Consider the following 14,873-nt stretch of genomic DNA (forward strand, 5'->3'; position numbering starts at 1 on the left):
GAAGAAATCTAGGTTCTAGTTTCAACTTTACCACTTCAAAATGGGAGCTTCAGCAAGTCATTTAAATCTTACTAGGCCCCAATACTCTTAAATGTAAAATGATAAGAGCTGAAGTAACAAGATTCCCTTAAATCCTTCCTGTTTCTAAAATTTTAGGAAATTAATAGTCTCCATTGTTTATTACCGATGCTCCTTTCCATTATAGTGAACAATTGATCATTAAAAGCATTTAACTATGTTTCAAATTATTAAAAAATTAATAAATACCTTTTCTTCTTCCAAGGCACACATCTTCATTTGCAACTGATAAAGAATTTTAAAAATCAAAATACAGGTAAATGAAATGTTACCAGTGATTTGCACTGGGCAATGAGACTATGTGTGTGCTAAGTCACTTCAGTGGTATCCAACTCTTTGCGACCCTATGGTCTGCAGCCTGCCAGGCTCCTCTGTCCACAGTATTATCCAGGCAAGAATACTGGAGTGGGTTGCCATGCCCTCCTCCAGGAGAGCTTTCTGACCCAAGAATTGAACCCGTGTCGTTTATGTCTCCTGCATCAGGAGGCAGGTTCTTCACCACTAGCGCCACATGGGAAGCCCAATGAGACTACAGAAATGTCTATATTGTTTGAACTTAGTACAACATGATTATGCTTTTACACTGAGAAAATAAATAATAAAAATATAAAATTGGGGGACAAGCCAGTCACCAAAGTAAATGAACAATTTAATCTTATGATCAGAGTATCAATCATCCTTGAACGCTTTTTCCCCCAGTTTCTTAAATGTTTCAGTATGTCGCATCTACTCATAACAATAACATATAACATTTTCTAAAAGCACACTTTTATGAAATTGATATAGTTTATATTTGCACTGACAGTATTTTCTGAAATTTTTAAAAAATGCATGTGTCAGTCTAATACATAAATAAATGACATTTTAAAATAGGAAAACTAAAGTGAACTTGCCAAAGGAAAGTAATTAAATATTCCAAGCAACACAAGGATACTAGGCAAAGTTGTTAAGAAATAAAACTTCTTTGGCATTTCTCCATCTCATTGTCCATATTCCTCACTTACATTCAAGAATCCCTTCTTTAAAAAAAAAAAAAGAAACAAATATTTTTTAAAGGAAAAAATAAAGAATGCAATAGCACTTTCTCCTCTAACCTTCAGATACCTGGATTTCTTTCTTGCCCAGAGTCCCTTGTGGTAACAGAGACTTAGACTTGCTCTCCCCTAAAGAATACTATGCTGTATAGTTGGTTTCTGCTTCCTTACCCTTCAATTAAAACTCCCATAACTTAAGTAAAGCCAATTTCGGACTACAAGGAAGAAGTTTACCATCTGCTCAAACAAATCCACGCTACAGTGTAAATTATCCATAACCTTAACCCACTGGTCACCCCACTTCAGTACTCCTGCCTGGGAAACCCCACGGACAGAGGAGCCTGGTAGGCTGCAGCCCATGGGGTGGCGAAGAGTCAGACACGACTGAGTGACTTCACTTTCACTTTTCACTTTCATGCACTGGAGGAGGAAATGGCAACCCACTCCAGTATTCTTGCCTGGAGAATCCCAGGTACGGAGGAGCCTGGTGGGCTGCCGTCTATGGGGTCACACAGAGTCGGACACGACTGACGCGACTTAGCAGCAGCAGCAGCAGTAACCCACTAGTAATTTCGGTTATATAGGTTTATTTCTTTTTATGCATTTCTTTCTAAACACACACACTTGTATAGAGATAAAAACAAAAAGAGGAAAGGAAAAAAGAAGAAAAAATGGTGATGTTGGCATGGCTATAGGAAAAGCACTTTCAGAGTATATTTTCCTTAGGCACATTTCTTACACTTATATTTTATAACTAGGGACTGAAAAGAAATTTGAGGTAGTAAAGAAGAGCTATAGAATTTAGAATTCAAAATAATGGAAGGAGTTGTTTTTCATTTCTTTAAAATATTTTTCCTTTATTTTTTCTATTTTTCTACTGATTTTTCTTTTATATGCTGATACTTGAAATTTACAGAGGTGAATGATAATCATATCTCCTCATCCTTTGTATCTCCCTACTTGCATCTTAGCTTTTCACCAGTGTTATAATTCTTGCTTGGGTAAAGGAATAATGTGAAAACGTAAGCCCCTGGATATGCTAATTAAAGACTTGGGGGAGAAGGGATAGAAAGAGCAAGAATACACCTTCACTTACATAGTTTATTTAGGACAAATGAAAACACCTCTCCAAGAAAATAATTTTCTCCTTAATTAAGTCATTCTACTACATTACAGTATTATCAGTTGTGATTCAAAATAACCTTATTCATTTCCTGCTTCCAATAACACACTTTCTGTCTTCAGTGAGTATGAAGAACAACATGTCATAATATTCATGAGAAGTGGGAAAAGTGCAATATTTAAAACTGTAGTGTTTGTCTATCCTTAAGAAATTACCTGCTTTTTAAAAACTGCCATGGCTTCTTTGTGTTGCTTTGTTAATGTTTCCTTTTGATTCTGAAGAGTTTCCTATTTTAAAAATTACGAAAAGTTAAAACATAAATTACAGCAACTCAGTTTTAAATTTTTATTAGATTCACAAATTAAACATCTTCATTGTACATATTATTTTAGGCTCTTAAGATGCAACTTATGACAATTTTATGATTTTTTTAACTGTCATGAACTCAGCATACAATAATTTTGCTTCCAGTTGCTTCTTCATGATAAAACATGTTGCTTTTTAAAATTTTAAACTCTGAATATAGCTCATCCAAAGTTTTCTTCAAGAAAACATCATCAAAATTATTAAAATTAACAGTCCACTACACAAGCAGACTAGTCTTAAGAGTTTCAAAAAAAACAATTTTATTACCTAAGCGCAAGTGTTTACATGGTAACATATGTTCTTTAAACTCACTGAAATAATTTTTTAAAAAACCAGAAGTACCATAGAGCATTAAAAAAAAAAATTCATATACACAATTTCATTTCTTTCCTCTCCACCTTTTTTTAGTTGAAGTTGTGTCCTGTCCTTCAGATTCAAGACGAATTTTTTCTTCTACCTTTATCAAATACTTCTTATAATTAAAAAAATTAGATCTAAAACTGATAACCACTTTCAAATGTTTATTTTATTCCATAGTCCTACATATACAATGAAAGTGAAAGAGGAGAGTGAAAAAGTTGGCTTAAAGCTCAACATTCAGAAAACTAAGATCATGGCATCTGGTCCCATCACTTCATGGCAAATAGAGGGGGAAACAGTAGGAACAGCGGCTGACTTTATTTTTGGGGGCTCCAAAATCACTGCAGATGGTGATTACAGCCATGAAATTAAAAGACGCTAACTCCTTGGAAGGAAAGTTATGACCAACCTAGACAGCATATGAAAAAGCAGAGATATTACTTTGTCAACAACGTGAGAGCTGGACTATGAAGAAAGCTGAGTGCAGAAGAATTGATGCTTTTGAACTGTGGTGTTGGAGAAGACTCTTGAGAGTCCCTTGGACTGCAAGGAGACCCAACTAGTCCATCCTAAAGGAGATCAGTCCTGAGTGTTCATTGGAAGGACTGATGTTGAAGCTGAAACTCCAATACTTTCGCCACCTGACGAGAAGAGCTGACTCATTGGAAAAGACCCTGATGCTGGGAAAGATTGAGGGCAGGAGGAGAAGGGGACGACAGAGGATGAGATGGCTAGATGGCATCACCGATTCAATGGACATGGGTTTGGGTAGACTCCGGGAGTTGTTGATGGACAGAGAGGCCTGGTGTGCTGAGATTCATGGGGTCACAAAGAGTCGGACACAACTGAGCGACTGAATTGAACTGAATCAATTAAAAGAATTTTTTTAATGATCTACTGATCTATTGTGATAGTTGGGAATTTGGCTCTTGTACAACCATAATCCTACATGTCCTCCCTCTATTCTTCCAACAGAGTTATACAAAAAATGTGGCAAGTATTAATAGTATTTATCCTCTTGTAATCATGCAACTTTTATTCAATGCTAAGCCACATGGTATATCATGATTACATTTCTATTCTCACACAACTTTTATTTTTTCTGAAGCTAGCAATTACTTTAAAATATTTTAATTCTCATAACTAATTTTAAAAAGTAATACGCCATTTCCAAGGTCTGTATCAATTGGTTCAGCTGCAAAAAAGAATAGAAAAGGCAAAGTAAGAAGACCCCAAGAATGACTTAAGAAATCCCAAGCTGCATAGGAAACCAGACATTAAAAATTTTTTTTGGCCAAATCATGCAGCTTGGAGGATCTTAGTTCCCTGACCAGGGATTCAACCTGGGCCCCAGCAGTGAAAGCAACAAGTCCTAACCACTGGACCACCAGAGAATTACCCAAAAATTAGGCATTTAGAAAACCTGTAGATATTGCACAAAATTTTTCAGAGGTTACTGCCCAGTTTATTAGACTCTAATCTACTGCTGCAACAAGGAAAGAATGAATTTATAGGAAACATCAGGGACAAGTACTTTGAGGAGAGGATTATGAAGTAGGTGTGAACTCCAGCTCTCTCCCCACTTTTTGTGAATAGCTGTAAATCTAGAAATAGGAGATTTCCATGTGCATGCTCAGTTGCTAAGTTATGCCTGACTCTGTGACCCCTTGGACTGTAGCCCAAAAAGCTTCTCTGTCTTTATGTGATTTCTCAAGCAAGAATACTGGAGTGGATTGCTATTTCCTTCTCCAGGATCGTTTTGACCCAGGGATCAAACCTGCATCTACTATTAGGCAGGCAAATTCTTTATCACTGAGCCACCTGAGAAGCCCAATCATACCCATACTGGCGTTAAAACACTACTGTTCCCCATTCAAGAACCCAAAGGGTGAATGTTTGTTCAAGACCTTAAGGCCATAAATAAAATAACCACTTCTCCAACTCATGATAGTACTGAGCCCAAAAACTATTTTATCTTCAGGGCCTCCTGAGTCTATATATTTTACTACTCTATATTTGTGTGTTCTGCTTTCTATTGTGTACCTTTAGATCAAGCCAGTTTCACCTGTTTGTTTTGTCCTGGAAGAGTCAACAATTTACCTGAACAGTGATGCTTCAGGGGTTTACTGAGGAATTTAGGGACCTTAAATCTCCCTGTAACTCTCTACACTTATTCAATATGTAGGCAAGTTTTTGCTAAGATCTAAAGATAAAAAGAGCTCTAAGACTAACTCCATTTATCTATTTACTGTTTAAGCTCGTAAAGGGCATGAAAATTCCAAAAAAAAAAAGCTTTAGTATTTTGTAAGAATAAAGTACATTATTTAGGGTATAATTTACCCCAAGGGGGGGTAAATCTCTCACTCCTGATAAATTATGAGCCACTCAGTAATTTCTAAGACTGCTTACTAAGAGAAAATTAGGAAGTTGTCTAGATTTCACTGACTACTACAGATATTGGCTAATTTCTCAATAATGGAACTTTTCCCTTAGGAACTTAAAAACAAGAATTTTGTCATTTAAAAATAACTTGTCAATAGCTCCCCCCCACACACACACACCTGCAGTTAGAGCCCTCCAAATTGTCACAAAGCTTTCTCTCTATTTGTATCTGAGCAATGCAGACAAGTCCTTAATACTCGAACAGAACACCACAAGTACCGGCAGGACCCAACTGCTTACTACAATCTTCCCCTTGACCCACTGGGAAAATCCTACTCCTTATTTAAGGATAGTATTAGCAGCAGCCAAACTAGCAGAAGCTTCTACTTGACTTGGTTTAAGGATCTTGTTTAAATTTTTGATAGTTCTATATGCTGAACAAGCCTGGACACTTACTAAAAACACATTTCTCAGCAAGCAGGCTTACTTCCTATGAATTTTTTATTACTTTCTCCCTCATACATTTCAACTCAGGGCTATCCTCTAAAGATTGCTACTCTTTTCCTAATTACCCAAAGAAGAGGAATTTCACGAGATCTAGCCTCTGTTCAAACAATCACTATGTCTCAAATGGATTTATTAAAACTCCTAGAAAATCTGGGTTTAATATTGCGTGCTTGGTCATTCAGTCATGTCTGACTCTGCGACCCCACAGACTGTAGTCTGCCAGGCTTCTCTGTTCATGGGGATTCTCCAGGCAAGAATACTGGAGTGGGCTGCCATGCCCTCCTCCAGGGGATCTTCCCAACCCAGGGATTGAACCCAGGTATTATCTATTGATATATCATTTTTCGAAACTGAAATTGGAACTATCAGGTAAGGTATACTGTAAGAGTCTCAACTGACCCCTAAAACAAGACTCTTTACCAGAGGTAAAACCAGTTCAGATGACAGTTCTTACCCACTCAGCAGAGTTTGCCAAGTGTCAAGAGATAACAGAGTTAACATAAAACTATCAATAATATCAAGGTTATTTGGAATAGTATCTGGAGTAGTCCATGATTTTGTAATACTGTAAAAACAATGCGAGTTTCTAACCTCAATAGGATTACCAATTAAAATGAACAACAGTTTTTAAGTACTCTAATGCTTCCTAAAGAGGTGGCTATCATGAAACCACACTATACAGGATAATAAAGCCTAAAAGAAATATTCCAGTTTATCTTTATGACACATAGGCAGCCCTCAGTTAGCTCCTGGCCCAATGATACTCTAAAAAGCTAAATCTTCCTGGAGATAAAAACAACAACAACAACAAATGCTATTTTGGAATTCCCACAACTGGCTCCAGAGTCTGAAAAGAATACATGGTTGTAAAATACAAGAGAATCCCTGACACTTTCAGGACAGACACTTGGTGGCACCAGAGAACCTCAATGGAACTCTGCAAACATTTACAAGAAATTACCCATCGGAACAAGGACATATTAAAAACTATATTCAATTAGCATTGGTGGGGTAATCTTAATAAGATTTTTGAGGATGTCTCTGGTGCAAATCTTACATCTCCCTCACAATCCTAGTAAAACTGTTATCCTTGTAAACCCAAGCTTCAGGATCCTCCACTGAACGTGTCCAAATGGATTTCCTAAAATTAACCCTTGTAAAGGATTCTGAATGTGTTCTGATCATTGCTTACTACTTTTCTGGATGGATCGAAACTTTTTCCTGAGAGAGAGCTATAATTATGAGAGTATGAAAAAATTACTTGATTTTGTGCTCCCAATAGGAGTATTTCCAGTAACAGAGGCATTTTTTACTGGACCTGTTATTAGGGAATTTTGCAAAGTCTTGTCATTTATTTAGATATTTCATTGTCCCAATCATTTCCAATCTTGAAGGAAAGTAGAAAGTTAATGGCATCTTAAATCTCACATTCTTGAACTGCCGTGATCAAGAAGGTTATGTCTAACACTCAAGACCATTAAGTCCACACTCTCCTACACTCATTGGCTTTCACCACACACATCTGTTAGAGCTTACCACATGAAACTGGCTACTGATACCCCAACCTTGGACATTTTTTTATTTTGGATAAATGAGCAAAGTATTATACTCCAAGGACTCAGTAAATATACTGCACAGTCCTATTACCATCTCATCTAAATTGCCTTTCCTCTACATGATCTAAAATGCAGATAAAAGCTGAGAGAATTCATTACCCATTAGACCTGCCCTGCAAGAAATGATAAAAGGAGACCTGAAGGTTGAAATGAAAGGACACAAAAGAGTCCATATGAAGAAATAAAAATCTTTATTTCCATATGAAGAAAAAAAGTCTTTATTCCATATGAAGAAAAAAAGTCTTTATTTCCATATGAAGAAATAAAAATCTCAGTAAAGGTAAATACCTGAGAAATTTACAAAAGCTTGTATTACTCTAACAATTTTTTTGTTTGTTTCTACATGATTTAAGAAACTAATACTTAAAAAATTATTAGACTAAAAGCTAGTATTACTGTAACTTTGATTTGTAACTCCACATTTGTTTTCTATGTAATTTAGAGACTAGGGAATTCCCTGTTGGTCCAGTGGTTAAGACTCCATGCTCCCAGTGCAAGGAGCCTGGGTTCAGTCTCTAGTCAGGGAACTAGATCCTGCCTACTGCAACTAAAGATCCTGCAAGCCATAATGAAGATCCCACATGTGGCAACAAAGATTTTATGTGTTGCAACTAAGACCCAGTGCAGCCAAATAAATAAATAAACATTGTTAAAAATCAATGAAGTTGCTATTATAAAAAAATTCAGAGATTAATACATATTTAAAACTACTAGTTTATTCTCTTGAGCACACAATATATAAAGATGTAATTTTGTCATATCAACAACTGAAAGGGGTGTAGATAGAACTATAAAGGAATAGAGTTATTGATGTTACATATTCAAATTAGAGTGCTATAATGATAGATGCTAACTGTAATCCCTATGGTAACCAAAAAGAAAATAGCTAGAGAATATACACAAAAGGAAATGAGAAAGGAATTCAAACATCTCACCATAAAAAATCAACTAAACACAAAAGATGATGGTAATCAGGAAATGAGGGACAAAAATCTATCAGATACTTGTAAAACAGATAGCAAAATGATAGAAGTTAATCATTCTTTATCAGTAATAACTTTAAATGTACATTTAAAGTCTCTCATCAAAACACAAGCACTGGAAGAATGCACAGAAAATGTGATTCAACTTTATGCTAACTACAAGAGACTGACTTTAGATCTAAAGACATAAATATGTTAAAATTAAAAAGTGGAAAAAGATATTTCACCAAAATAACAATCAACCAACCAAACAAACAAACAAAAAAGTAGACTTTAAATTTTAAAAAATTACAATAGACACAGAAAGACATTATATATTCATAAAACATTCAATAAGGAAAAAGATAACAATCATAAACATTTATGAACCAAATGACGGACCACCAAGATATATGAAGCAAAAATGGACAGAATTGAAGTGATAAATAGTTTTATAATAACAGTTGAAGACTTCAACATCTCATTCTCAAAAACAGAACAACCAGACAGAAGATAACCAAGGAAATAGAGGAGACTGGAATAACACAGTAAACAACTTAGATCTAACAGACATAAATAGAACACTCTACCCCAAAACAAAACATACATTCTTCTCAAGTGCACATTGGACATTTTTCCAGGACAGACCATATGCTAGGCTATAAACTAAGTTGCAATAGATTTTGATTGCATTCAAAGTATCCTCTCTGATCACAATGGGAAGAAGTTAGAAGTCAGTAACAGGAGGAAAACTAGAAAACCCATATATTTGTGGAAATTAAACAACTGTGATTAAAGAAATCACAAAGAAAGTTAGAAAATAAAGAAAGACAAATGAAAACAAATATACAACATACCAAAACTGATGGGATGCAACAAAAGACATGGTAATGGGAACATTTATAACGTAAATGCTTACATTAAAAAACAAGAAAGATCTCAAATCAACAACCTAACTTTACACTTGATAAAGAGAAGAACAAACTAAACCCAAAGTTAGCCAGCGAAAGAAAATAATGAAGATTACAGCAGAGATAAATAAAATAGAGAATAGAAAAACAATAGAGAGGGCTTCCCTTGTGGCTCAGTGGTAAAGAAACAGCCTGCCAATGTGGGAGACACAGGTTCGAGATATGGGTTTAATCCCTAATCTGGGAAAATTCCACATGCCGTGGAGCAACTAACCCCATGCACCACAACTACTGAGCCTGTGCTCTAGAGTCTGTGAGCTGCAACTACTGAAGCCCGGGTGCCCTAGAGCCCACGCTCCACAACAGAATCCACTGCAGTGAGACACTTGTGCACCACAACTAGAGGGTAGCCCCCGCTCTCTGCAACTTGACAAAAGCCCACGCAGAAACGAAGACCCAACACAGCCAAAAATAAATTTAAAAACTTTAGAAAAGAAAAATAGAATAGAGAAAATCAGTGAAATTAAAAGTTGATTCTTTGAAAAGTTAACAAAACTGACAAACCTTTACCTAGATAGACTGGGCTTCCCTGATGACTCATACGGTAAAGAATCTGCCTGCAATGAGGCAGACCATGGTTCGATCCCTGGAATGGGAAGATTCCCTGGAGGAGGGCATGGCAACTTACTCCAGTATTCTTGCCTGGTGAATCCCCATGGACAGAAGAGCCTGGAGGGCCTCAGTCCATGAGGTTGCAAAGAGCCAGACATGACTGAGCGACTAAACACAGGACAGATGGACTAAGAAAAAAAGAAGAGGCTCAAATTTTGAAAGTGCTCAAATTTCAAAAATGAAAGTGGGGACATTACTACTGATCCTGCACAAATAATAAGTATTATAAGAGTACTTTGGACTGCAAGGAGATCCAACCAGTCCATCCTAAAGGAGATCAGTCCTGGGTGTTCATTGGGAGGACTGATGTTGAAGCTGAAACTCCAATACTTTGGCCACCTCATGCAAAGAGCTAACTCATTTGAAAAGACCCTGATGCTGGGAAAGATTGAAGGCAGGAGGAAAAGGGGACGACAGAGGATGAGATGGTTGGATGGCATCACCAACTCAATGGACATGAGTTTGGGTAAACTGCAGGAGTTGGTGATGGACAGGGAGGCCTGGAGTGTTGCAGTGCATGGGGTTGCAAAGAGTCGGACACGACTGAGCAACTGAACTGAACTGATAAGAGCGCTATGAACAATTGTATGCCAACAAATTGGGTAATCTATATGAAACGGAGAATTCCTAGAAATCCAAAACCTACCAAATAACAAAGAAACAGAAAAATTTAATAGACCTATAACTATTAGGACTTCCCTGGTGGCTCAGACAGTAAAGCGTCTGCCTACAACGCAGGAGTCCCAGGTTCAATCCCTGGGTCAGGAAGATCTCCTGGAGAAGAAAATGGCAACCCACTCCAGTATTCTTGCCTGGAAAATCCCATGGACGGAGAAGCACGGGAGGCTACTATCCATGGGGTCACAAAGAGTCAGACACGACCGAGTGACTTCAATTTAGCTTATAACTATTAAGGAGATTGAATCTGTAATTAAAAAAAACTCCCAACACAGAAAGCCCTGAGCCTGATCAAACATTTAAAGAAGAATTAACAGCAATCCTCCTCAAACTTTTCCAAAGAGTTGAAAAGGAAGGAACACTTTCTAACTCATGCTTTGAAGCCAGTATTACCTTGATACCAAAGCCACATGAAAAAACATATCAGAAAAAGAATACTATAGACCAGTACCCCTAAAGAACAGTGATGCAACGTTTCTCAAAAAAAAACACTAGCAAACTGAATTCACAAGTATATTAAAAGGATCATACACCATGACCAAGTAGGATTTATCCTTGGGATAAGAGAAGAGTTCAACACATAAAAAGTCAATCAATGCAATAAACCACATTAACACAATGAAGGGGGGGAAAGCACACAATCATCTCAACTTATGAAATAAAAAGGAAATGACAAAATTCAATACCCTTTCATGATTTACAAAAAAAACAAACTAGGAAAAGAAGGAAACTACCTCAACATAACAAAAGCCATACTTGAAAACCCCACAGTGAACATAACACTCAATGATAAAGGACTGAAAGCTTTTCCTCTAAGGTTAGCAAGAAAGGAAGGATGCCCACTTTTACAGCTTCTACTCAACATAGTATTGGAAGCCTTAGTCAAAGCATAAGGCAAGAAAAAGAAATCCAGTTTGGAAAAGAAAAAGTAGAATTATCGATCTGCAGGTCTTATATGTATAGAACCCTAAAGATTCCACCAAAAAATTGATTAAATGAATTTAGCAAAGTAATAAGATACAGTCACACCAAAATCAGCTGCATGTTCAATACAGTGAACAATCCAAAAATGAAATTAAGAAAACAGTTACATTTACAATAGCACTAACAAGAATAAAATACATAGGAATTAACTCAACCAAGGAGATAAAAGACCTGTATAATGAAAACTACAAAACAGTGCCAAAAGAAATTAAATTAAATAAAACATAAAAAATGTAAACACATCCTTTGTGCTGGGATTAGAAAGCTTCATGTTAGTAAGATGCCAATACTATCCAAAGTTTTCTATAGATTCAATGTAATCTCTATCAGAATCCCAATGATATTTTTGCAGAAATAGAAAAACTCATCCTAAAATTCAAATGGAATCTCAAGGAACCCGAAACAGTCAAATAATCTTGAAAAAGAAGAACAAAGTTCGGGGATTCACACGTCCTGATTTCAAAATGTACTGGAAAGCTCTAGGAATCAAACTAGTATAGTACTGGCATAAAGAAAAACACATGGACCAATGGGACAAAATAAACATCCCAGAAATAAGCCCTCTCACATAGTCAAATTATTTTTGACAAAGGTGCCAAGATCATTCAACGGGGAAAGAACAGTCTTTCCAACCAAAGGTTCTAGAAAAACTGGATACACACATGCAAAAGAATGAAGCTGAACACTTACCTAACACCATATACAAAAATGAACTCAACAAAACACCCAAACAACCTGTTAACAAAGCAAAATCATGTTTATTAGAATTCACTGCAGTAACTGAGGACACTACCTTGATAGAGTCTTCAGTTCAGTTTAGTTGCTCAGTCATGTGCGACTCTTTGCGACCCCATGGACCGCAGCACGCCAGGCCTCCCTGTCCATCACCAACTCCCAGAATTTACTCAAACTCATGTCCATTGAGTCAGTAATGCCATTTAATTATCTCATCCTCTGTCGTCCCCTTCTCTTCCTGCCTTCAATCTTTCCCAGGATCAGGGTCTTATCAAATGAGTCAGCTCTTCGCAGCAAGTGGACAAAGTATTGGGAGTTTCAGCTTCAACATCAGTCCTTCCAATGAACACCTAGGGCTGATCTCCTTTAGGATGGACTGGTTGGATCTCCTTGTGGTCCAAGGGACTCTCAAGAGTCTTCTCCAACACCACAGTTCAAAAGCATCAATTCTTTGGCGTCAGCATTCTTTATAGTCCAACTCTTACGTCCACACATGATTACTGGAAAAACCATAGCCTTGATTAGATGGACCTTTGTTGGCAAAGTAGTTCTCTGCTTTTTAATATGCTGTCTAGGTTGGTCATAACATTTCTTCCAAGGAGTAAGCGTCTTTTAATTTCATGGCTGCAATCACCATATGCAGTGATTTTGGAGCCCAAAAAAACAAAATCAGCCACTGTTATCCCATCTATTTACCATGAAGTGATGGGACCAGATGCCATGATCTTAGTTTTCTGAATGTTGAGCTTTAACTCAACTCTTTCACTCTCCTCTTTCACTTTCATGAAGAGGCTCTTTAGTTCCTCTTCGCTTTCTGCCATAAGGGTGGTGTCATCTGCATATCTGAGGTTACTGATATTTCTGCCGGCAATCTTGATTCCAGCTTGCGCTTCTTCCAGCCCAGCGTTTCTCATGATGTACTCTGCATGTAAGTTAAATAAGCAGGGTGACAATATACAGCCTGGAAGTACTCCTTTTCCTATTTGGAACCAGTTGGCTGTTCCATGCCCAGTTCTAACTGCTGCTTCCTGGCCTGCATACAGGTTTCTCAAGATGCAAGTTAGGTGGTCTGGTATTCCCATCTCTTTAAGAATTTTCCACAATTTATTGTGATCCACACAGTCAAAGGCTTTGGCATAGTCAATAAAGCAGAAATAGATGTTTTTCTGGAACTCTCTTGCTTTTTCGATGATCCAGCGGATGTTGGCAATTTGATCTCTGGTTCCTCTGCCTTTTCTAAATCCAGCTTGAACATCTGTAAGCTCACGGTTCACGTATTGCTGAAGCCTAGCTTGGAGAATTTTGAGCATTACTAGCATGTGAGATGAGTGCAATTGTGCAGTAGTTTGAGCATTCTTTGGCATTGCCTTTCTTAGAGATTGGAATGAAAACTGACCTTTTCCAGTCCTGTGGCCACTGCTGAGTTTTCCAAATTTGATGGCATATTGAGTGCAGCACTTCCACAGCAGCATCTTTCAGGATTTGAAATAGCTCAACTGGAATTCCATCACCTCCACTAGCTTTGTTCATAGTGATGCTTCCTAAGGCCCACTTGACTTCACATTCCAGGATGTCTGGCTCTAGGTGAGTGATCACACCATCGTGATTATATGGGTCATGAAGATCTTTTTTGTACAGTTTTTCTGTGTATTCTTGCCACCTCTTAATATCTTCTGCTTCTGTTAGGTCCATACCATTTCTGTCCTTTATTGAGCCCATCTTTGCATGAAATGTTCCCTTGGTATCTCTAATTTTCTTGAAGAGATCTCTAGTCTTTTCCATTCTATTGTTTTCCTCTATTTCTTTGCACTGATTGCTGAGCAAGGGTTTCTTATCTCTCCTTGCTATGCTTTGGAACTCTGCATTCAGATGGGTATATCTTTCCTTTTCTCCTTTGCTTTTCCCTCCTCAGACAGCCTTTTTGCTTTTTTGCATTTCTTTTTCTTGGGGATGGTCTTGATCCCTATCTCCTGTACAATGTCACGAACATCTATCCATAGTTCATCAGGCACTCTATCAGATGCAGACAGTCTTAGCAGTATCTCAAAAGGGACAAGTTAGAATTGGGTTATATAGAAAGTTATGGGACCTATGTATTTTGGGAAATTCAACAAGACACTTTTAATTTACATTGCCAATAAGAATATATGAAAGTTCTACTTTTCTACAAGTTCGTAAAATAAGGAAGAAATCTGGTTTTATTTTGCTTCAGATGGTACCCAGTTCTAATAGCATTTCTTGAAAAATCTACTTTTCCCCACAGATTTGAAAAGCCACCTTTCAGTTCAGTTCAGTTCAGTTGCTCAGTTGTGTCCAACTCTTTGAGACCCCATGGACTGCAGCATTCTAGGCCTCCCTGTCCATCACCAACTCCCGGAGCTTACTCAAACTCATGTCCATTCAGTCAGTGATGCCATCCAACCATCTCATCCTGTCACCCCCTTCTCCTCCCACCTTCAATCTTT

General features: G+C 37.3%; 1 protein-coding gene across 27 annotated transcripts in view; it reads right to left on the reverse strand.

Moving 5' to 3' along the window:
- Positions 1 to 14,873, reverse strand: part of CCDC73 (coiled-coil domain containing 73) — a 144,219-nt gene that overhangs the window by 86,518 nt on the left and 42,828 nt on the right. For 18 of the 27 annotated variants that reach the window (XM_081543732.1, XM_081543729.1, XM_081543724.1 and 15 more), the window contains one exon: positions 2,451 to 2,522. In XM_081543732.1, coding sequence (XP_081399858.1) covers positions 2,451 to 2,522 — 72 coding nt within the window. Of the gene's footprint in view, positions 1 to 267; positions 304 to 2,450; positions 2,523 to 14,873 lie in introns of all 27 variants that reach the window. The other 9 variants (XM_081543727.1, XM_081543717.1, XM_081543713.1 and 6 more) reach the window with 1 other exon arrangement.

This window comes from Giraffa tippelskirchi, chromosome 11 (genome assembly GCF_054371585.1).
Source record: "Giraffa tippelskirchi isolate mGirTip1 chromosome 11, T2T-mGirTip1v1.2.pri, whole genome shotgun sequence".
Lineage (NCBI taxonomy): Eukaryota > Metazoa > Chordata > Mammalia > Artiodactyla > Giraffidae > Giraffa > Giraffa tippelskirchi.